The sequence below is a fragment of the Mixophyes fleayi genome, chromosome 4 (assembly GCF_038048845.1).
Source record: "Mixophyes fleayi isolate aMixFle1 chromosome 4, aMixFle1.hap1, whole genome shotgun sequence".
Taxonomy (NCBI): Eukaryota; Metazoa; Chordata; class Amphibia; order Anura; family Limnodynastidae; genus Mixophyes; species Mixophyes fleayi.
This window is the reverse complement of record NC_134405.1, coordinates 98,844,493-98,869,507: the sequence shown is the minus strand read 5'-3', so window position 1 is coordinate 98,869,507 and position 25,015 is coordinate 98,844,493. Positions and strand designations below refer to the sequence as shown.

Here is a 25,015-nt window from a genome sequence, read left to right as displayed (position 1 = left end):
GTAAATTCTATGAATCCCCTATTAGCCAGTGAGATAATATATAGCATGCAGCACCACGTGAAAGAAATGCTCTGTTTTCCTTTTAGGATAAACACTTACATAAGAGCAAATACACGATTCATCTGCAGTATCATAAAGTGTTCCACTTCCATTCCTTTAAAATCAAAATGCACTCCGATGCAATATAAAAGCCAAAATATACGTCCCATGTGTAAAAACGTACATACATTTATTTAAACAATCGGCATCAGCCGCAATGCAACGGATAAAACTTAAAATCAGGACCGCTTGAGAAGGGTGGACTCTTACCCCCACTCAGGAAATAGCAGGCATGTAGTTTAGATGTAAAATGTCCGATTACCGGACCGCCGGCTGTTTCAACCACAAGTCCCGCTACCGCTGGATGGAAGGGAGTTCCCTCTTGATTTTCACTGACGTCACCTCCTCCTTGCCTGCTCATAAGAGCTTACATCCTAAAGGAAGGACACAAATAGGGTGGTAGTGAGTGAGGAATGGAGCAGGTAGCACAGGCAAATGAGTAAGCAAAAGGGCAGATAGGCTTCAATAACGAAATAAGTTGTATGGGCATGCCTGCAGCCTTGGAGAGTAGAGGCTAATCTAATAGGGTGTGTGTGAAACCACATGGTGAGACTTTTGGACTTGTGCAACTGAAGATACATCCGATCAAAAGCCCTTTTCTGTGTACTCTGAACTGTCATTGTCTTGTGCCTTACAGTTTATTGTCATTTGTTGCTGCTATGCATTGGTTAACATATGTTATTGTATCCCGTGTGTATTTATGTTATTATATAAGTTAGACAAATTATTCTTAAATGTCGCCAACTGGAGTATTTAATAAACTATAAGAGAGAACAAGAGGTCTGGGTTAAACAATTAGTGTATATAGTTACAATACTACCAAACTTTTCATGTTTAGCAAAGAGGGTCATTGCTATACTAGTACCCTGGCATAGACTTCTAGGCACCTTCTCCACAGGGAGCCACTGAAGTGTGTTCATGGACTGGTTACTAGGAGCTGCGCTTCCCTCACATGTGTGTGCTGCACCTGCAAAGAATTGCATCTGTCTGGTGATTGTATAGCCGCATGCTTGTATTGCTATCTACAGAATAAACTGAATTTGGGTTGCAACAATCTGCCTAGCTGATTTCAAAGAACTCACTAGGACATGCAGTCTTCACAGTGTGGGATATTGTGCCACAGGTGAGAAGCCTGTGCGAAGTCCTGGATACAGGTGTGGGAAAAGGTAAACAGTGTGGTAGTCATTGGCAGACCGGAGGCTGTCGGAAGTGCCCTTTGCATCTGAAGATAAATTAGATGCACATGCATTCACTGGCGTAAAGTCCGCTTCTGAGCATGCACAGTGCAATTTTAAGCAAAATACGGCACAAATGTGCATTTACGTTCCTTAATGAATCAGGCCCATAATCCCTAAATGATTCCTAAAGGTGTGAACTAGCAGTGATGGCAGTTAAGCTTGAGGGTAGACTGTGAATCCCATGCTAGGGTATGTCATGGAATCTGCAGGCTATTTGAACTGCATGCATTGTAACCTGTAAACTGTGTTGTTCATAGCTGAAGTTCTCCTACCTATGAAATTACCTCTCACCTTCAACTATCTGTTTATGTCTGCAAGTAAGGCTTAAAAACCTACTTTCTTACTGCTCTTGTGAAATAAATTTACATCTCTATGCACTTGCTACAGCTTCTATGGATATTGATTCACTTTACTAAAACTGCAGGGGTACCTAAACAAAAAAGATACCCATTATCCTAAATGGGCTACTGGCTTAGACTATTAACCCTTACATCAGAGGGATTCAGGCAGGCCTGAGATCCAACTATGTCACACTCTAATAATAAGTGATTTCCAGTTCTAGAAACTCAATAGCAGAGAGAGAAAGGCAGATATTAAAATAGCTGAAAAAAATACCTTCTGTGACAATATGTTTAAAATGAATTGTTATTACAGATGAAGGAAATTGAAGCAGATCGTTGTGTGTGATTGGCTGTATTTCTGAGTGACTGGGTGTGCCTGTCTCTGTGTGGTTATAAGGATCTGTAGCTCCTCCTCTGTGCTTCTGTCATCTAGTGCCTATTACATTACAGCTCCCTCAACATTCACTAATACCACAGTAACAAACATATGTTTGCTACAATTACACAATAACAAACACTTTGATTCTGATTGCTGCACAAAGAGGATACAATATAAGGCAAAAACAGGATATTACAGTAAAGGCAAGAACAGTGCACATCAAAATAGGAAAACAGAATACACGGCAAACGAACAGCCAAACCAGAATGACATGAAGTGCTCTCTGGGTGTACCCACGAGTGTGGGCGCAACAAACAGGGTAGTCAGAGAAACTGGTTGAGGATAGGAGGGAAGACACAGGTGAGCTGGTGGCATAGGTAGTGAGAAAAGGAGGACACAAGGGAACAGGGCCCTTCTCTGGAGACCTTACAATCTAATTAAAGTTCATACATACTAGTGACCAGGTTCCCTTTGCTAAACCTAAATCACTGTGGCAGGATATAGAACAGGGGTGGGCAAACCAGTCCTCAAGGGCCATAAACAGTTCATGTTTTTTGGATTTCTTTAATCATGCACAGCTGAGTTAATCTATTTGGCTGGGTCAGTAATTATCCCAGCTGTTTCTACAGACAGAAATCCAAAAAACATGAACTGTTTATGACCCTTGAGGACTGGTTTGCCCACCCCTGCTATAGAAAGAATCTTGGTATTTACACTTTTTCTTGGTTTGTTTATTCAGGCTACTATTAAAGAGTTACAATTCGTTGCAGTGTCATGGAAACCATAGTCACATGGCACATGATGAAGTGAGCAGAGTCTTTGGAACTAATGAACATTAATTAGTCATTAATTGTTGGTCATTAGTTTCACTCGTAACACCAGATCTTAGAGCTGGTGCCACGGGTGAAGCTTAGAGGTGGATAAAGTGAGAATAAGTCAGAGTAGGGGCATAGAGCTGAGGGCCTTCCTGTTGTCCAACACTGTTACTTATTAATATCAGTTTGAATCAAAACCCTAAGGAAATATGTACAACTCCATTCTTTACACCTATTTTTTAGGAGGGATTGTACCTTTAAATCAAGCAGTATATATTGCAAGTGAGTATTGCCGATTCTCATAAGAAATCATTTATAAAAACACAAAAATGTGAAAAAGTAATTGAAATATAATAGACTATAAAAGATCATATGTAGATATCAAATAATGTGCATAGGAAGTGTAATGAATAAATATATAGATAATTACACATAAGTTAAAATCAAAAGAAACGAGTGTGATTAGGAAACATATACATATATGTATGGTGGCATGCAGACAATGGTTAGTGATAGCTGTGCTTTATTTCAGCTGCGGGGCCCAGTGAGTTAAATTGTCATAGCTGTTGCCACCACTGTTTCTCCTCTGCTGAACTCAGCTGCCTGCTTTGTGACAGCAGCTGCCACCCAACATGGGGAACAAATGCCCTGGCTCTTTTTCCACAAACATGATTTTAAAGAAAATGTATACAGTTACACCAAACTGACAGGTAACAACAAGAAACACAAAAGCATAAGCCTCTAGAACCAGCAGAAGAAGGATTCACTTATGATAAATGGTGAAGGATAGTCATGGTTGCCAGCAAGACTCTCTTATCATTTCTACTATGTACTGGTTCATGTTTCGTGTGTCTGCCTTACGCTGTCTTTCCTCATTCCCACCATACTACACCACCGGAAGCTGCATAGAAATAACAATCAATGCTTTATTTTTAGACGCTGATAATGCTGCTACTTAAGAATAGACACAAGAACTTTCCTCACTAACAGATACAAAATGTGTAAGTGGAAACAATGCGAGAATCCAGATAAACGGAAAATAAACCTGTAACTGGAAACACTGCATGTGTTCCCCACAATTCTTAGACTGTATGGTCATTTGGATAGGGGCTTCTTTACCATCTGTTTCATGTCATTGCATGTGATTTGTGTCATGATCCCCAGGATGTACAGCACTGAAATGAATGTAATATGCATGTGTACTTGCATTCCTATACTTGTGGGGACATTGACCTATATACACAACAACACTGTGGTGATGGTCAATGATAAACAATCCTCTGTGACATTGAGACAAGTGGTCAAGCATTCAGTTGATACTTCCACGTCAGATGGGAGATGGTGTAGGGACCCAGCAACACGTGACCAGTGCCTAGCCAAGATTTCCACAGGTTGGTGTAGCACACAGTTTTGTTATGTAAAAGCACTTTGCTTCCTCTGTTTTATGCAGATTCGGAATGGACCGCTCTACTTCCTTTCAGGTCGTAAAGAAGTGTGAAGAAAAATCTGGGACAGAGATCCATAAGGTGGATAAGCACATGATAAAGTTTATCCAAAAATGTTGGGTGCCCCGGAAGCATGACTGTTTCGTGTGCCTCATGGCTGAACCATCAGCAATGAAAGATCAGAACTGGTCGCTTGTGAACTTCTACATAAATCACCGTATAACAGCTGTAAAGAGAAATAAAACTTGCGATACGCAGTGCTTGACCATGACTGTTACCTCCATGGCTAGGTGCAGGGGCGGATCTAGAAAATTGCTATACCCCGGGCGATTTAGGGAGGAGGGGGAGGGGATTTAGGCCACGCCCCCTTTCTGACATCTAAGGCTGCCGGCGGCTGCACACTATGTGCAGGTCCGCTCGGCAATGACATTGTGCTGCCCGGCTGCTCTGATTGTGTTTAAAACACAATCAGAGCAGCCGGGCAGCACACTGTCACTGCCAAACGGACCTGCACATACTGTGCAGCCGTCGGCAACAAGTCCCTGCTAGGGGGGGCGATTCCCCCGATCGCCCCTCCCCCCCCCCCCTGGATCCGCCACTGGCTAGGTGTTGATGTATGCGGGTGTGTGGATGTCCTCAGACAGCCAAAATACATGAAACTTTCTCCACCATGCAGTCCGTGTCAGTATTTTGGGCAAAGTCAAATTGTTAATATCAAGTGGTAACCCTGGTGACAAACATATCCTACATATACCCATATGGTTGTTCAACTGACAGGGCATTAGGAAAGAGGTGTCCCCATGCTCCAGACATGGGTCATCATGATGCAATAAAAAACAAGTGTGTGTGTTTGTGATATAGATAGACAGATAGATAGATAGATATGCAAAATGCACCAATTGAAGCAGCTTTGATAAACAGTAAAAAGTAGATTAAAATATATATAAATCACAAAGTCATAAAGTCAAGCACATATAACATTACATACATAATACTCCATAAATGTGAATATTAAACATACATAAGCGTAGATAGCAATTTTCTGTGTAAGGTGAAAACATCACCTTTATCCAGAAAGTCCTCAGAGGATATACAGTGGATATAAAAATTCTACACACCCTTATTGAAATTGAACGTGCTTTTTTATATAAAGCCTGAAATCAAGATAAATCATATCAGACCTTTGTTCCACCTTTAATGTAACCTTGCAACCAATTGAATTCAAATGAAGAACAAATTAACAATTTTTAAGAAAATGAAGTGAAAATACAAAACCTACAATACCCTTACATCACAAACACTTGCTATTTCAATAAAGGTGTTTAGGCTTTTTAAATCCACTGTATAGGACCATGTTCACATAATCAGTATCAGACAAAAATAACAACATAGAATGTTTCCCTGGATGGTGGAGTTGCGCTTTTTATGCATAAAGCGAAGCTCCTGTGACATTTTTTGGTAGATTTATTAAATCTTCTAAAAGGAAAAGTGGAGTTGTTGCCCAAAGCAACCAATCAGATTCTAGTTATAATTAGGGCTGGGCACACACTACAAAAACGTTAGACCAATTTGTTATCTAAAACGATTGTACCAACGACTGAAGTACCGATCAGTCTAGGGATTCATGTGTACACACTGTACACAATTATCTTCATATCTGTGCTCTTCATCTGGTCCAAGAGCAGCAGTGGCCCACTAAATCTCTCCAGCATATTTTAACGAGCAAAATTAATGACCACTTGCTAGTTGAGGAAAACTCTGTTTCGGGGTCACATACTAAAATACTGTCAGACTCAAAACTAGATCTTTTGGATTGTGCAATCATTTAACCCACCACCAACCTGATACTGACGTTTAAAAAAAGGAAACATGAAAAAACTGATTGGCAGCGTAGTTTAACCTGTTTATTCCAGGAAATGTAGACCCTTCCATACGGTCACTCTAGGTCCTGCCTTCTTCCCATATCCAGGAGATGAGGCGTAACACTATGTGAGACAAAAACAAGTCTGCACATCTGTTAACACACCCCATCCCTGTCCAGATTACCTGGACACACTCTTACCTCGTTGTTAGTGGCCCTCAGCCTCTTCTGGGTTTTGTATAGACATGACCCGTAGGTATCTTCTGTAGTGGGCACCTCCAGAGTGACTACTGCCTCTGACCCTGTGAACAGCCTGACATCAAACAGGTTCCCCTTCTGACTGCACCTCCACAGTGACTGCTGCCTCTGACCCTGTGAACAGCCTGACATCAAACAGGTTCCCCTTCTGACTGTACCTCCACAGTGACTACTGCCTCTGACCCTGTGAACAACCTGACATCAAACAGGTTCCCCTTCTGACTTCACCTCCACAGTGACTGCTGCCTCTGTCCCTGTGAACAGCCTGGCATCAAACAGGTTCCCCTTGTGACTGTACCTTCTGAGTGACTGCTGCCTCTGACCCTGTGAACGGCCTGACATCAAACAGGTTCCCCTTCTGACTGCACCTCCACAGTGACTGCTGCCTCTGACCCTGTGAACAGCCTGACATCAAACAGGTTCCCCTTCTGACTGTTCCTTGTGAGTGACTGCTGCCTCTGACGCTGTGAACGGCCTGACATCAAACAGGTTCCCCTTCTGACTGCACCTCCACAGTGACTGCTGCCTCTGACCCTATGAACAGCCTGACATCAAACAGGTTCCCCTTTGGACTGTACCTTCTGAGTGACTGCTGCCTCTGTCCCTGTAAACAGCCTGACATCAAACAGGTTCCCTTTCTAACTGTACCTTCTGAGTGACTGCTGCCTCTGACCCTGTGAACGGCCTGACATCAAACAGGTTCCCCTTCTGACTGCACCTCCACAGTGACTGCTGCCTCTGACCCTGTGAACAGCCTGACATCAAACAGGTTCCCCTTCTGACTGTACCTTCTGAGTGACTGCTGCCTCTGACCCTGTGAACAGCCTGACATCAAGCAGGTTCCCTTTCTAACTGTACCTTCTGAGTGACTGCTGCCTCTGTCCCTGTGAACAGCCTGACATCAAACAGGTTCCCCTTCTGACTGCACCTCCACAGTGACTGCTGCCTCTGACCCTGTGAACAGCCTGACTTCAAACAGGTTCCCCTTCTGACTGTACCTCCACAGTGACTACTGCCTCTGACCCTGTGAACAACCTGACATCAAACAGGTTCCCCTTCTGACTGTTCCTTCTGAGTGACTGCTGCCTCTGACCCTGTAAACAGCCTGACATCAAACAGGTTCCCTTTCTAACTGTACCTTCTGAGTGACTGCTGCCTCTGACCCTGTGAACGTCCTGACATCAAACAGGTTCCCCTTCTGACTGCACCTCCACAGTGACTGCTGCCTCTAACCCTGTGAACAGCCTGACATCAAACAGGTTCCCCTTCTGACTGCACCTCCACAGTGACTGCTGCCTCTGACAGTGAACAGCCTGACATCAAACAGGTTCCCCTTCTGACTGTACCTCCACAGTGACTACTGCCTCTGACCCTGTGAACAACCTGACATCAAACAGGTTCCCCTTCTGACTGTACCTCCACAGTGACTGCTGCCTCTGTCCCTGTGAACAGCCTGGCATCAAACAGGTTCCCCTTGTGACTGTACCTTCTGAGTGACTGCTGCCTCTGACCCTGTGAACGGCCTGATATCAAACAGGTTCCCCTTCTGACTGCACCTCCACAGTGACTGCTGCCTCTGACCCTGTGAACAGCCTGACATCAAACAGGTTCCCCTTCTGACTGTTCCTTGTGAGTGACTGCTGCCTCTGACCCTGTGAACAGCCTGACATCAAACAGGTTCCCTTTCTAACTGTACCTTCTGAGTGACTGCTGCCTCTGACCCTGTGAACGGCCTGACATCAAACAGGTTCCCCTTCTGACTGCACCTCCACAGTGACTGCTGCCTCTGACCCTATGAACAGCCTGACATCAAACAGGTTCCCCTTTGGACTGTACCTTCTGAGTGACTGCTGCCTCTGTCCCTGTAAACAGCCTGACATCAAACAGGTTCCCTTTCTAACTGTACCTTCTGAGTGACTGCTGCCTCTGACCCTGTGAACGGCCTGACATCAAACAGGTACCCCTTCTGACTGTACCTTCTGAGTGACTGCTGCCTCTGACCCTGTGAACAGCCTGACATCAAGCAGGTTCCCTTTCTAACTGTACCTTCTGAGTGACTGCTGCCTCTGTCCCTGTGAACAACCTGACATCAAACAGGTTCCCCTTCTGACTGCACCTCCACAGTGACTGCTGCCTCTGACCCTGTGAACAGCCTGACATCAAACAGGTTCCCCTTCTGACTGTACCTTCTGAGTGACTGCTGCCTCTGACCCTGTGAACAGCCTGACATCAAGCAGGTTCCCTTTCTAACTGTACCTTCTGAGTGACTGCTGCCTCTGTCCCTGTGAACAACCTGACATCAAACAGGTTCCCCATCTGACGGCACCTCCACAGTGACTGCTGCCTCTGACCCTGTGAACAGCTCGACATCAAACATGTTCCCTTTCTAACTGTACCTTCTGAGTGACTGCTACCTCTGACCCTGTGAACGGCCTGAAATCAAACAGGTTCCCCTTGTGACTGTCAATCAGCACATCCTGCTCCCCTTTCTCCAGTTCTGATATATCTCTCTCGCTCTTGCCTGCTTTACTGAAGAGCTTGCGACTGTGACTAGGAAACTGACAGTGACTGTAGTTGTAAGAGGTGGTCTTCCATTATCAGATACAGTGACAATAGCTACCAGCATATTAATAAATCAATATATCTTAATTCCCAGCAGTATAAATCCATATGACAAGTCTCAGCAGATAGAATGCATCGAAGTTCAGAGACACATTATCCTGACTGAGGACCACGACCTTCTGCTATATAAAGCTATATAATGAGGTCTTGCAAGAACAAAAATACATTTTAGAGCCATGCTTCTCCTGCTTCTGAATGCAACACAGTTTTAGTCACATCCACCACGTTAGCCGGCTGGGATACAGACCTCTGCGCTGCACTGATGGCTGGAGACGGCTTTTGTGCACTTTGACAACTGGAAGGTATTCCTCTGCATACTCCCTCTCTAGGCAGCCGTGAGTGCATACACTCTGCTGGATCAGAAGGTGACTGGAACAATATTATTAAACAGTACGAGCAACCAAATGAAACGACGACCTGTAATTTGGAACGACTGTCGTTCATCATGTAAGTATACACACTAACGCAGTATGTGACTGAACGGTTGTATGTCGGCTGATTGGCTGAAAAACCTCCAGTGTGTATCTAAATTCTAGAAAATTAATCTGATTGGTTGCTATAGGCAACACCTCAACTTTTTCTTTTTAGAAATTTTGGTAAATCTACCCCCTAATCCGTGCAAGTGTTTGAATATCTGTAAAGAAACAAGGAGCAGCCTAGTAAGGTTATCGTTGGCTCTAATGTAATTTGTATTTTCATTAACAAAAAGAGGTTAAAATATGTGTAGAGAATACCAGCATGTATGGCTCAGCGTTGACTGCTACTCAAACATGAAATGCCTCTATAGCTTTTCAAATGTATGCATTTATTGTCATGATATATTTCTTTTGTTGCTTTTTATTCATATATGCAATTAGGTTAATCTGATGAACCAGATAGTTATTTAATGCCCCACATGCTGCCACCCCCTAACCTATACACGGTGGTACTCTTTACAACATATTGTGATTCTGTTATGAATGTACAATTTCCATTAAAACCAACAATAGCTAAACCAACAATAGCTAAACCAACTATGTGCTTTTATTTTCTTTACTAGGTAAAGGAAACTGAGCAAAACAACAAAACAAATAAAGTAATAGTAGTAAGCTTGTCAATATTTTCAATCAGGGTTCTATGGGACAATAATGTTAGGATTAATAGTTCTACAACAGCTGGAAAGTCACACACTTTCTAAGCCTGCCTTGCACAAATGTTTTTCCTGTATAAAAATTTCTGTCATGGAGATTATACATACTATATTAGCTTCCCATGATCCTTTTCGCTTTACCAAGATAAATACACAGATTATTCCTGAGGTTTCATGTGTACTCGTGCAGCCATGTGTGTGCGTGGAAGGAGCACGCGCCGACGTCTCCCATTGGCTGATTTCGCGAATAAACCCCGCCCCGCGGGATAAAGGGGCGTGCCGTTTGTGGAATACGCTAGAAATAGTTCTGTGAGATTTTTTTTTTTTTCTCTCGATCGCTTCGGGTCATGTGATGCTTGACAGCCAATAGGTGTTTGGCAGACGGTGAACCGCAGCAAACTGAGGAGGAAGTTGGTGCCTCACAGGAGAGCGAGTGACGGGAAACCGGAGCGATGACCCGTGAGTATACCGGGGGTGGAGGGGGGATTCTCAGTCGGTGAAGACTCTATATGTGCTGTAGATAAAGGGCGAGGTCGTGGAGGACCGCTATGTAGACCGGAGGCTGCATTCTGTAGTGCCACGTCAACCAGGGCCTGGGATACCCGGGGATGGCTGGAGGGCTGCGCCCCCTCCCCATCTGTCCATCCATCAGCCGTATAGGGGGCAGCGGGTACCCGGATGATCGGTGCAGTGTCTATATCTAGTGATCGTCCAGACTGGCGGTCAGACAGTGTTATTATACAGCCGCTCCACGTCTCAGCCTCAGGGAGGGGACACAGCCCTTTGTAATGAGTTACAGACACTGCTGGACCCTTCAGGCTCTTACAACAAAGTTACAACTGCAGCCTGCCAGCGACACACAGATTACGTTGGAGTTTTACTTGTTGGTTTTGGCAAAATAGGGTTGGAATATGGACTAATTTCTTCATAGTGTCATATGCCTTGATGCTAGATGTTGACATTGGTTTCTATATTATCTCATGTTATGTTGTATAGCGGGGTTTGGGACCCCTGCTTAAATGTAGATTTGGGTCCTAATCCACAGGTAAAGTAGCCTCTACTCTAGTTTTGTTAGGGAAAACTGTCTAGAAAATCATGTAAGTTGCCCAAGGAAAAATGTGCAAGTATATATTGAATTATATTTATTAAATTATTATTATCATTTATTTGTTAGGCGCCACAAGATTTCCACAGCGCCGTACACAGTACAAACAGTAGACTATACAGGGTGAAACAGTACAGAACAATAAACAAAAATACCAATACTTCAGAAACTCCAGGCAGGCTGCTGCAATAAGCATGGAGCCGAAGAACAGGTGAGGAGACCGGAGGGAAGAGGGCCCTGCCATCATATTCTGTAGCAATGTGCATAAATGATACATGATTATGTATCCATTTATGCTTCCATAAAACACAAGGGTGTACTATTAAAGGGGGGGAGAGAAAATCTAAACTAATTTCAATTCACAAATTCTCTTTAATTTATCATTCAGTGGTACAGTGTAGTCTTCATTGAACAGATGCAGATCTTGGACAGTAAAGTTATCCATACAAGAACAGATCAGCAACAAAGCTTGTCCATCCACAAGGGTCCAATTACTGTGGTCAGTGGCTGACACAATAAACATTGACTGCATTTTCTGCCAGTACTGACTGTCTGAATTCCCTGTTTGTATGGACATTTTACTCCACCTTCAGAATAATGTTCTCAGGCACGTTTGTTTGTTTTCATTAACCTAGGTGGTGATAACAAATCTATGTACATACAATTAGTTATGATGCAGTAATAGCTTATATCGGCGGTTCCCAAACTGTGCGCCGCGGCTCCCAGGGGTGCCGCGGCGCTGTCACTGGGGTGCCGCGGGCCAAGCATTGAAAAAAAGAAAGAACACAGAAACTTACCAATCTGTCGGGCGACGGGACCCAGCAGACTCCTCTCTCCCGCAGCCGTCACTGAATATCGACGTCCGTAACAAGCTGCTGCGGGAGAGAGGAGGCTGCTGGGTCCCGGCGCCCGACAGATTGGTAAGTTTCTGTGTTATTTCTTTTTATTCTATGGCTGGCTCGTGGCAGAGGAGTGAGAGGGAGGGTGACAGCTGGGGCAGAGAGGGTGACAGCTGGGGCAGAGAGGGTGACAGCGGGGCACAGCAGGACAGAGGAGGGTGACAGCGGGGCACAGCAGGACAGAGCAGGGTGACAGCGTGGCACAGCAGGACAGAGCAGGGTGACAGCGGTGCACATCAGGACAGAGGAGTGCGACAGCGGGGCAGGGGAGGGGCTCAGCGAGGCAGAGGAGGGGCACTGCGTGAGAGGGGCAGTGGAGGGGGACACAGCGTAGGAGGGGACAGCGTGAGAGAGGGCAGAGGAGGACAGCGTGAGAGGGCAGAGGAGGGGGACAGCGTGACATAGGGCAGAGGAGGGTGACAGGGCAGAGGAGGAGGACAGCGTGAGAGAGGGCAGAGGAGGACAGCGTAAGTGAGGGCAGAGGAGGGTGGACATCGTGAGAGAGGGCAGAGGAGGGTGGACATCGTGAGAGAGGGCAGAGAAGAGGGGGCATCGTGAGAGGGCAGAGGAGGGGGACAGCGTGACAGGGGGCAGTGTGAGAGAGGGCAGTGTGTCTGGATGCAGAGGGGGCATTTTTGCATACAACTAAATAAGTATTTCTGTCCTGACCTAAATACATATTACAATTTTTTGACCCAACTACTTCTAAAACAGAACTGCTCAATAATTATTTTGGAGGGGTGCCTTGAAAAAATTTGGAGACTCTCTAAGGGTGCCGCGAACTGCAAAAGTTTGGGAACCACTGGCTTATATGTAGTCCTATCCAAAGACTTTGGACACAAATAGATCTGCATGATGGATGAACATTGGCTTATGTAGACATTGTCCTTTTAAAGATAATTTTATGAAAGGAACTTAAACAAAAATGATTAATTTTGTAAAGCGTATGCAAGACGTGACTTTGTTATTTCCCTGTACAAGCTGAAAGCTCACTTTCTCTGTTTAGCACGTAGTTGTTGAGTAATAGGACAACTTCATGACATACCTAGTAGTTCTACTGATATAACCAAAAAGCAATTGGTGGAATAAGTAGATTATTCTTACAAATCTCTCAGGAACTAACTTCCCGAACCTACATCCTAACACAATGATTGGGCTCATTACTACAACTGCACATTTCATGGCCAAGTCTAAATAAGAGATTAAGTAAATCATTATGGGAGTTAGTAGTGGCCTGAAAGAACTAGCTTTGTTGTGTGCCTCCAGAGATTACCAGATCTGGGGGTAAATGTATGAACGTGCGGGTTCTTCAACACCCGCGTGCTCAGCGTGTTCGGCGATTAAATTTCAAGCAGCGCTGCATTGTAAAGGGAAGTTCCCTTTACAATGCAGCGCCGCTTGAAATTTAATCGCTGAACACGCGGGTGTTGAAGAACCCGCACCTTTATACATTTACCCCCTGGTCACTGTACTTGCCACCATGTGCCATTACAGAATAGCAGCACCAATATCTCCTTATGCTAGCCTGTGTTTCCATAGTATACCTGCAACAGTGCCCTCACATGCCAACTGGTACCCCCCCCTGAGTATACCAATACTAGTGACTACATACCAACCAGTGCTCCCACTATATACCAGCCCATGCTCCCAGATATAAGCAAATACTCACATAGTATAGTATACTAGATCCTATCATCCATAAACTGTTCTGTTAACTGCTATTTATCTGATATAGTCTATCACAGATCTGCAGGGAATTTCGAAAGGGAATACATGAATAACTATAATTGACCAACTCTGTGCCATCATTCTCTTTGGTTTACTGCCACCCTTTATGCTCCTCTTCTTCCTGACTAGCTTTTTATGAGCAAATTTTTTGTTTATTCATAATATATTTATACACGATACATTTTATTTTTCACCCAGCATTGTGGTCTCTAACTTTCCTTTTTGGAATGTAAGGATCTGTCAAGTGGTGCTTAAATGTTAACTCCAATCAAAAATCTGTGACAAATTTAAATAATTTTGCTGGTTATTACAACTTCCTACTGGAACTCACAATACTTGTAGTCTAATTTCTGCATGAAATTGCCTGCGTAAAACACGAATAAATTTCTTGCCATTTGACAGGCAGTGAATTATTGATACTTCGTAGAACCATCTGAGATTATAGAAACAAGCGGTGCAGTCAACATTTGTTTTTATGGTTATAGATATTGTTAAGGTAGGTTATTCTACATCAACCTGTCAAACCCCAACATTGGGCTCAGGAAAACCAGAGCAATATGTCAGTGATGGTCAAAGGTGTAAAGTTTGAGTTGATAAAGTGACTGTATACAGTCAATCAGCCACAATGTTGGAACCACTGACAAATGAAGGGATTATTCCTATTCTAAAAAACAAGATTCCGACCCAAACTCCCTCTCAGATTGCCGTCCCATCTCTAAACTCCCGTGCCCCTCCAAGCTTTAAGAGAGTCTTGCCTACACTCGCTTCACATGCTTTCTTTCCCCAAACAACATGTTGGATCCTCTTCTGTCTGGCTTTCGTTCTCAACACTCCAGAGACTGCGTTGACTAAGGTTGTCAATGATCTGATCACTGCTAAAACTAAACGCCATTACTCTCTCCTAATTCTCCTGGATCTCTCGGCTGCATTTGACACCGTTGACCACTCTCTTCTCATACAAACGCTGCAATCCCTAGGTCTTCAAGACACTGTCCTACCCTGGTTCTCATCCTACCATTCTAATCGCTCGTTCACTGTTAATTTCTCTGGGGCCACCTCTGCTCTGCTTCCCCTATCAGTTGGAGTACCACAAGGCTCAGTGCTAGGTTCTCTGCTGTTCTCTATCTATACCACTTCTCTTGGAAATCTAATAAGTTCCTTTGGATTTCAGTATCATCTCTATGCAGATGATGCCCAAATTTATCTATCCTCTCTTGATCTCTCGACATCTGTGTTGTCCCGTGTAACTGACTGTCTTTCTGCCATTTCATCTTGGATGTCCTCTCGCCAACTCAAACTTAATCTTTCTAAAACAGAGTTAATAATATTCCCACCAACCAACAAGAGCATACCTGACATTTCTATCTCTGTTGATAACATGACCATAAATCCCACCTCACAAGCTTGCTGCCTAGGTGTAATCCTTGACTCACACATATCCTTTGTTCCCCACATTGACTCTATATCTAAATCATGTTGCATACATCTAAAAAACATTTCCAGAATTTGCACATATCTCACGCAAGACACTTCAAAAACCTTAATTCATGCACTTATCTTCCACATTGACTATTGCAATTCCTTCCTTACTGGACTTCCCCAAAACAGACTCAAACCCCTACAATCTATTTTGCAGGCAGCGGCAAAATTGATTTTCCTTGCAAATCGTTATTCCTCTGTTGAATCACTCTGTATGTCTCTATACTGGTTACCTGTTTTCTACCGAATCCAATATAAAATACTTTTAATAACCTTCAAGGCCATCAACAAAGCTGCACCAACATACATCTCCTCTCTTGTCTCAAAATATCTCCCAACTCGGCAACTCCATTCTGCACAAGATCTGCGTCTCTCCTCCACACTCATTACATCCTCCTATTCCCGGTTACAGGACTTTTTCCGGGCTTCACCCACTCTATGGAATTCTCTCACTCGCACAATAAGACTCTCCTCTGGTCTACAAGCTTTCAAGCGTTCTCTGAAAACTCACCTCTTCAGACAAGATTATCAGATCACACCGTGCATTGCAGCTTGCTGTGTAGCTGCAGAACGGTTAGAGTACCCATGTTGACCCCCTGTTCTCTACCGAAAGTACATAAAATAGGCATGTGAACACCATAACTGGACCTTGGAGCATTGAAAGCAGGTAGCCTAGTCTGATGAATCATGTTTTGTTTTACATGATGAGGATGACTGGGTGTGTGTGAGGTTTACTTAGGGAAGAGAGGGCGCCATTATGCACCATGGGAAGAAGGCAAGTCAGCAGAGGCAGTGTGATGCTCTTGACAACGTTCACTTTGGAAACCTTGGGTCCTGGCATTCATGTGCATGTTACTTTGACACATACCACTTGCCTAAACATTGTTGCAGACCACACCCTTCATGGCAATAGTATTCCCTGCTCAATGGCATCTTTCAGCTGAATAATGTGCCCTGTCACACTGCAAAAAATGTTCAGGAATGGTTTGAGGAACATGAGTTTAAGGTGTTTACTTGGCCTCCATATTTCACAGCGCTCAATCTGATCAAGCATCTGTGGGATGTGCTACAAAAACAAGTCAGAGCCATGGAGGCCCCACCGCATTACTTAAAGGCGCTGCTGCAGATCTCTTGGTGCCTGATACCACAGGACACCATCACAGCTGTTTTGGTGGCACAAGGGGGACCTACTGATAGGTGTATGTTGTAGATGGATAAACCATGGATGGTCACCGTTTGGAATTGAGGCTGCATTCCCTATCTCGTCGTCGGCCAAGGACATTGGTTCTCCAACCAACCCGCCCCAGATCCTCTGAACAATTAGCATTGAAGGGTGCATGAGATACTCAATTGGTATAGTGTCTGTCTCTACTGTCCAAACGAGAGGTGCGCTAATGTTCTGTATATATTGCTTATGTGGCATGTACCTAATTTTCCAAAACTGCACCTAGTCTTATGTGACAAATGCATAGATTTGTTGGCCAAGATTACAACATCTGCAGGGGTGCCAAGGTTGTGCGTTTCAAAGGAGTTGGGCAGATTGTGGTCAATTCTTGCTGAGCAACAAATATGTAACTACTTTTGCAATAACATGTAAATATGTTGTAATCTTGCCTCACAAAACGAAATATAAATAAGAAAGTAGTGGAGTGGGTGCATTTACAGGGGTGTTTGCTATGTTGTGGTGGTCGTCGATCCTTTTCTCCCCACAAAAAGACTTGATTTGTCTTCAGCATGTCTGAAGTACTGAAGATGGGGGTCATCCTATTTTATTGGGATGCATTTTGCAAATTCCAGTAGTTCAAAAGCGTAGTAGTCCACAAGTGACATGTTGCCCCACTCACTCGTACAATATTTTTCAGTTCTAAATAAAGTTAAACTGAACATTTTTAGAATGGAAAATGGAATAGACTGTGTGGTTCAAAAGTGTTAGTAGGTTGGATCTGCAAGTGATGATTCCTTCTTTCCACCATATGCATTTTCTGATTTGCCCAGATAACCAAACAACTAGGCAGAGCTATATCTCTTCAAATGTCCATGTATTTGGCGTGTGCATTGATATGCAGTAGCCAGACAGTCATGCTTCTGCTTGTTTTTTTTGTTGTTTTTTTTGTGTGTGTGTGTGTATATAACCGTCTAGGAAGCATTTATTCATACTGATTTTTATCTGCAACACTTCAGATCCAAGTGCTTCATTACTTTGCTGCTTTTCTCAAAGGGCACTGTATGAACGCAGGCACAGCCATAACTGGGTGAATCGAGGGACACAAGAACAAAGGATTCATTATATGGTTGGTTCCAGTTTCTGAATTAAGACCTTTATTAGCACTAGGAACAATCACTGTTTTTGTTGCTACACAAGGGTCCTGGTTCATGTTTGAAGCAGGCTGCACAGAGACAGTTCCTTAACCAGGGCTACGTGAAGCTGCTTGATCTAGATGGGATACCAAGGGAAGCTTGTGCTGCAGGTCCAAACTTGATACATCCACCAATACTATACATGCTTGTAGAAATATTAGGCTGCACAGTCATCTCTAGGTATGCTGCATATAGTCAGTGTGGAATTCTACCCTTAAGGAAAATATATATAATGGAAAGGGTTGCAACAAGACGCTGACTTCACCTTGCATTTGTCAACATATGTGAGAAAGTAGGACTCTCTAGAGTTTGGATACAAGGCAAGGGTCACTTCAACGATACTTGTGAAAGACAGAATAGGGTAATCTTTCATAGTTTGTTTCATAATTCTAAATCTTTCAGATTAATACAGCTACGCATGAAAGCAAAAACATTCCTTGATGATAAATTCTTTTTATTTTATTTAAATAATTTGAGTTGTTTAATTATACTATATCTATTCACTCTCTAATGACCCCTTCCACCTGGTAAAACATTCAACGCTCCTCAACTTGCTATTCCTAGACTGAATTAATTAATTGAGGTTAAAATATAAATTTTACTTTTATCGATTTTAATTACTTGGTTAATTGCAATAGTAAATTAAGTGTGCAGTTCAAGAGCAGACCATTAGTTACCTAGTTGGAGAGTCTGTTAATTGCTTCTAATAGTTCAGTTTATTATTGATCAAGATGCTGCTTGTCACAAAATTGACTCCATGTAAGGATCTGTTTTTAAAGATTTTAAAAGTAACAGTGCAGTGCTAGTACAGACAGATACGTTTTTACACAGATCTCCATTTTCTACATTGTGTAAAATTGTTATAATGCAGTGTACTAATCGATATTGTAAAAGTTCATTGACATTAACACAATAATTTCACAGGTGGAAACCAGCGTGAACTTGCCCGAGCAAAGAACCTGAAGAAAGGTCAGGACAAAAAAAAAACAGAAGATGGATTATCAACTGCTGCAAGAAAGCAGAGGTATCTTAAGATCCTATGTATCTACATAACTTAGTACAGTGTGTCAGAGAAATGTCGGTGTTATTGCAGTGCACTCTCATGGTTCTTTAGGCCAAGATATTTGCTATTGAAACCACCACAATTGTCAAACGTATACTTTAGCACAAATTCTATAGGCTTCTGTAGATTAAGTTTTGGATAATGCAGAAACTGCTTCACCCAGTTGGATTGGTGACATTCAGGTTTTTACATGAGCTAAGTGCATGAAATGGTGACATTACAGTATTACTGTCCTTGCAGAAGTTTACATCTTATCTGTTCTTTTGTTTTCAGCTATATGTATAGTATATCCTTTTATATCATGGATTCACTGCATTGAAAACTGTTGTATCCAGGGAAAGAGCAGCTTTGTTATTGAGCAATGAACACTGCTGTATGATACAAATCAATAGCTTTGGGGGCAGCTGGAGGAGCAGTGAATTTAGTACAACTTGCAAAAGTGCATCTACAAAGCAAATAGATGAAGGTGGGCCCTAAAACATATTTTGAGGCAAAAAGGTTAAGAACCTTTCTCTTAAAGAATGTATTAATGAATAACTTTAATACATGTTAGCCAATATAATATTTGTACTTGATAGTAATTTTGTGAAGGTGACAGAACTGAGTGGAGGTGAGGAGTAAAGCAGAGATTGGGCTCTTGGTGACACAAAGGCTGTGGGCTTGGAAGAAAGGAGAAAATTGTGGGTTTTGTTGATGGTGAGGGAGATTTGATGGGAGGTGGTAACTCTAGGAGGAGGGAAAATGAGCTCTGTTTTGAACATGATGAGCTTCAGGTATATAGAGAAAGTTTGGTTACACAAGATGATAGAGAAGGGAAGAGGTTGGCTTAGGTGTCATTAATGTAAAGTTGGTACCGGAGGCTGAGTGAACAAATTGGTTCACCATGGAAACATGTACAGTGGGAAAAGCAGAGTTGAGGACAGAGCCTTGTGGTATCCTGGTAGGTAGTAGTATGATGGATATGCCAGAGGTTGACATGTTAAAGTAGGTGTTGGGTAGCAAATGAACTAGCAAGAACTGTCACAGTAGCTCATGGATGGAGTGAATAGAGTGCAGGAGAAAAGGGTCATTAGTGGTGTCAAGTGCTAGATAAATGACCCATATATAAATAATAGTAATGCTATGTGCTGTAAAGCTAAAAGACAATTTCTTTTATTATTTATTTAATTTTTTTCTCTGTATGGCTGAAAATAAAAAATATGCATTATAATAGCAGGTAAAAAGGCCAATAAACTACAATATCAATATAATGGTAAGAACAATGAAGACAAATTGTTATTGAAAATGGAGAGGGAGAAAGAGGCGACGAGTAGATGTGCTAGATAAGAAAGGGGGGGAGAGAGAACAGGAATAGTTGAGAGGAAACCATATTCTCATCTCACACTTGGGTCATTCCATGTAATTTCAACCATGGGTGCCAACCACCCATCTCTGGTTTCTATGAAACATTTTTAGTTGTCTAAACAACTATTTCTGTCTAGACTGTCTTGACAATTATTTGATTAAATATTGATTTTTCAATTTATTAAATTTACTAATCGTGGCTTCTTTATCCAATTTATTTGAAGTATCACGGGTGTTTATTAAGGAATCGCCACAAAATTTGGATCCCTTAGGTAACTCTTCCTCCTGAATCCAAACCAAATTACTTTATCTGCCTCATGTTTTGCATTACGGCAAAAACACACGTTTTTCAAATAGAATTTAAAACGCTAGGTTCAATCGACATTAGGGATCCCATTTTTGTGGGGTGTTTAAAAAAATGTATACATTTCTGCCACACCAAAAAATCAGAAGGGTACTCTGTTTCATAGTGGAGAAAAAAAATAAAGAAGTTGATGATCGATTACTGTTGTACCGCATACATAATTAACACAAGAAACCAGTCCATAACTGAAGTTGTCAACAATCTCATTATTTTTCCCTTGTTTGGAACTTGTTGTAACGATCTGTAATTTTCCTTAGTGTCAGCAGACAGTGTATACTGCCTTCTAGTACTTCCTTGGATAGTAGGCACTTCCGTTACACAGGGGACGTGAATAAAACACTTATCTCTTGAGGGCCAGGACAGCACATTTGTTGATTGGTTTCGTTTCATGAAGTGTACCAGCACATCTTGTTCCTCCTCATTACATTGAATGATATATCCAATATACCAGATATTATCATACACTCCTACTATGTATGTTCCAGATCATTTTTGCCTACATTTTTTGTGACTGTGGTCACACTAACTTCGGTTCCCGCTGTCTTTGTCATCTGATAACAACCGACATGTGTAGCTCATTACTAATAGGCTGAAATCTGTGATGAGAACATGGTCCTGCCACAGTTTTTGCTGTTTCTAGACAGCTATACAGCTTGGTTTTGCAATCTTGTATTTCGTTTTGTGACACGTAAAAAAAAACCTGTATACCATGTACATTTTCATTTGCCCAGCTATACAGGTGCAGAGGTGTCAAGATGTGATGGGTTTCCACTGCTTGCAGACTGGTGCGTGTGGCTAGACATTTAACTGTCCCTCCAATGCCATCTCATGGACTCTTACCATGAGATGTGGCAAAAAATTCTATTCTGCTTGAATGTTGAAGTCATCCTTATGGAAGCATAAATTCAAAATGTCTTTACAGTTCTTGTATTGTGCACTAGCACCATCACTAAAGTAATAAACATACTCCAATTTTGGTAATAGTTTCGCTAAGTGTTTCATAACTACCGTAATGAAGGCATGCACAGTTATGGCTACATGGTCATGGGTATTGCTAATAACGCACAGGCTCACACAGTTTAAAGTGTCACAATCATCTTGCCTAAAATATACAACAAATGGGTGGAGTGTTGCTTGTGAAGTGTCCCAGTGGAATCCTTGATTTGCATCCTGACACACAAATTAATAATTTTCAGCAAAATCTAGTAATACAATAGCTTCAGTTTCTGGGCGAATGGTTTCCTTCAGCTGGTGTAGGAATTCAGCCTGCGACTTTGCTGTATACAGATGGGCTGTTACATCATCAACAGCACTACAAATAACTTCACGGAATCGTTCGATATTACTAGTGACTGTAACCAATTTTTAGTTTGGTCAGTGTGGACCCACTGCTTATAAACATTTGTGTCCTCCTCATCCATGTCACTATCGTGAAATTTTTTCAACGATTTTCTGAAGTGCTTCCAGACCTGGGCATTTGTCACATCGATGAAGCATACAAGTTTTTGAGACTGAAGAACAAACAACGATTTCAGTTAGGTCTCTGTAGCCCATCTTTAGTGGTAGAGCAGCAACCAATAATAAGTTTTGGTGAGTTTTGCAAACACACACAGAATGCATACTTCTTGCCGCAACACTAACACACCATGTAGGTTGTAAGGAACAAAACTTAGACAATCCAACTTGAATGTATGGAAAACTGTCTTTGAAAGCAAGATAAAGATCTCAAGTTTAATAGGAGTCGCCTTTTCTGTTTGTGAATCCTTTTTCCTCCTGAAATTTTTACAGAAACAAACTTTCTTTCCAGGGCACATGTGAGAATGTGTATAGGAAGGGCTTTCCATCTATATTTTTCAGGTTCTGCCAGTGTACCATGGGTTTCTTTAAGTTTTCTTGATTGTTTTACCATGTATTCTGTGACATTCGTCTGCAGTCTGCTTAATTGTTCAGCTGTTTGGTGCCAGAGTCAATATTTTTATTACTTCTTGTCATGGTGCCTCTTCACACTTTTGCTTTAATTTATATATGTCTATAAATCATCACAACCTGACCATTTGCTTACTTTCTGGGGTGATTCTAGTGATGTGCTAGGAAGAGACAACATTTCAGTAAGCTTCTCTTGAAAGAGCAGGCAAGTACAGCCATTCTTTCTTTTAGCGTATGTCTCCCGGTATCTTTTTACCCCGTGCAATTTCACCGGTGAACAACCAAGCTTTGTAATACTTTCATTCAGCTTATCTGTTTCTGCTGGTTCAGTTACACCCTCCACCGGGGATTCAACTTCTGTTGCATATCTGTCTGTTTGTTCTTTACAGTGTGACAGTTGAATTCTGCATTTTGGGCAAAGTTTCTTTCCTGGCTTAATAACAGCTGACAGTCACCATGTTCTTTGACCCACTTCAGTGACATAACTTAAGCTTTTTCGGTCTCCTTTTTTGTGAGACAAAGGATTACAGCATGTTTTCTGAAATTCTTCATGTCTTAGCAGCAGAAGCTTTTCATGATGGTAGCAGACTGAGGTCTCTGGATCATTGATTATTGCATTTGAAACTTCAGTTCTCAGAATCAAGTTCTTTTTCTTCATCTGTAAAGTGGTCCCAGCTATGTAATCCAATGGTTTTTGAGTAGATGGTAATATGGCAGTCTGTATTTAAGACTACCAAATGTGCACTTTTCATGAGCATCTGCCATGATTGACTATCTTTCTGTGTCTCCCTCTCTCCTTCTCTAGAAAGTTTGATTTGGTTTCTCTAAAGGGAATCCCCTTCCCATCAGTTTCTGTTTTTCATTTTCTGTATGGAAGTTTTATCCCATTGCCTCAGTTTAGTTCACTTTTTTGGTATGGTTTTTAACAATGTGTAAATTATGTATGCGGTACACCAGTAATCGAACATCAACTTCATTTTTTTTTTATCTCCACTATGGAACAGAGTACCCTGGGGTGTTTTTTTTGTTTGTTTTTTAACATCCCCAAAAAATGGGATCCCTAATGTTGATTTAACCTAACCGTAGCGCACAACATGAGACAGTCATTTTGGTTTGGATTCGGGAGGAAGAGTTACCGTAGCGGTCCAAATTTTGTGGGGTTTATTTAATAAACACCTGTGATTCAAATAAACTGGATAAAAAAAGCCGCAATTAGTAAAATATGTAATAAATTGAAAAATCAATATTTAATCAATTAATTGCCAGTTGAGATATATTGCAGAAAGTTTGTTTTGGCAACCTCTACTAAAAAATTTCAGATTGGTGGTGGACTTTTTTTTTTTTTTGGGAGGGGTGATCTGATGTAGAGGGAGGTGTCTGACAATGTTGGGCTTAGAAGAGGGAATGCTGTTGGGGGGGGGGGGGTTATGGATTGCATGTGTCAGAGTAAGTTCAAGGGCCAGAAAAGGAGGAGCAGTCTGCTTTTTTAAATATATGGCTCCTAATGTGAAGATAATTGGTGACTTCTTCCATGGCAGCTATGTACCAAATTTGTCTTTGTTTTTTAAACTGAGGAAAGGCAAATGTGTTGGAATTTCTACTATGTTATCCTCACAAGGACCTTCATTTCTAAGGGTTCTTTGTTACCGGGGCCTCAAATAAGCTGTTCAGGAGAGTGGATTTTGAGCTATGGGAAATGTGGGATAGGGGGTCTCTGCTGCATTTTAGTATAGCACACTGTTGGCAAGTGGTTAATATGATCTCGATAAAAGCTGTGATATACTCTAACATTGGTGGCCACTTTGTTTTTTTTTAATCTTGTTTGGACCCAAAAAACAGATGGTTCCTAATGTAATGTATTACATACTTTCCTATTTGTGTCCGTTTGTGCACTATTATTGACTTTATTTATTTTTTTCCCCCACCCTTCTAGAGATGCTCAAATAATGCAGGAAAAGCAGAAAAAGGCGACTGAGAAAAAAGATGATCCGAAATAGCATCTGTGGATGGCAGTGTGCTGGCGGAGGATGACCTAATACATTGCCCAGTCCATGAACAAAAACATTTGGTTAAATGGCTTTGTTTCCCCCAATGCAAAGTATTTTCGCTGTGCATTCTCTCCAACCTTTTCCTTTCATCATAAACAAGTAGCATAGTTGTTTGTCTTTCCTGCCTCATGTACATATTATAAATATACCACTTTATCCCAACCCTGCACAACGATCAGGCCCTTGTTTTTAACTTGTAGCTTTCTCTGCATGCTGATCTAGCATTGGTTGAGTCAGCTTTATCAAATACCTAATGAAGTTCAAAACTGAACAACCACTTCACCGTGATTGAAGTAATCTGTCATTTTGTATTCACGCTGTACCCAGTCAAATATTTAATAAAATTACTTTTTTTCCGTGAAGGTTTTTTTTATTGTCTTTATGGGAATGTGTTTAGAGTGGTAGATGTAAATATATAGTAACACACTGTTTGTAGATCTTATTACCATTCTACACCAACAAATATGTAAATCCATCTGTATTAATTGAATCTATAGTCTGCCTACATTTAGTG

The 25,015-nt window shown here is 42.0% G+C and overlaps 1 protein-coding gene and 1 long non-coding RNA gene across 2 annotated transcripts in view; one reads left to right on the top strand and one right to left on the bottom strand.

The window, feature by feature from the left end:
* The window catches only part of LOC142151825 (uncharacterized), a 62,316-nt gene extending 51,845 nt beyond the window's left edge, over positions 1-10,471 (bottom strand). Inside the window, exons 1-2 of the long non-coding RNA XR_012691252.1 lie at positions 10,296-10,471; positions 310-473 (exon numbers count right to left, since the gene is read on the bottom strand). This is a non-coding gene — a long non-coding RNA (uncharacterized LOC142151825). The remainder of the gene's footprint in view (positions 1-309; positions 474-10,295) is intronic.
* A 46-nt stretch (positions 10,472-10,517) lies between these two features.
* SERF2 (small EDRK-rich factor 2) lies at positions 10,518-24,863 on the top strand. The gene is made up of 3 exons (XM_075207847.1): positions 10,518-10,646; positions 18,681-18,780; positions 24,387-24,863. Exons 1-3 carry the CDS (start codon positions 10,640-10,642, stop codon positions 24,448-24,450), a joined length of 171 nt encoding a protein of 56 aa, XP_075063948.1. The 5' UTR covers positions 10,518-10,639; the 3' UTR covers positions 24,451-24,863.
* The last annotated feature ends 152 nt before the right edge of the window (positions 24,864-25,015 follow it).

Excerpts from the sequence above, each read along its gene's own strand:
- SERF2 (XM_075207847.1), top strand. Across the intron at positions 18,781-24,386 it reads ACTGCTGCAAGAAAGCAGAG|AGATGCTCAAATAATGCAGG; the intron begins GTATCTTAAGAT and ends CCACCCTTCTAG.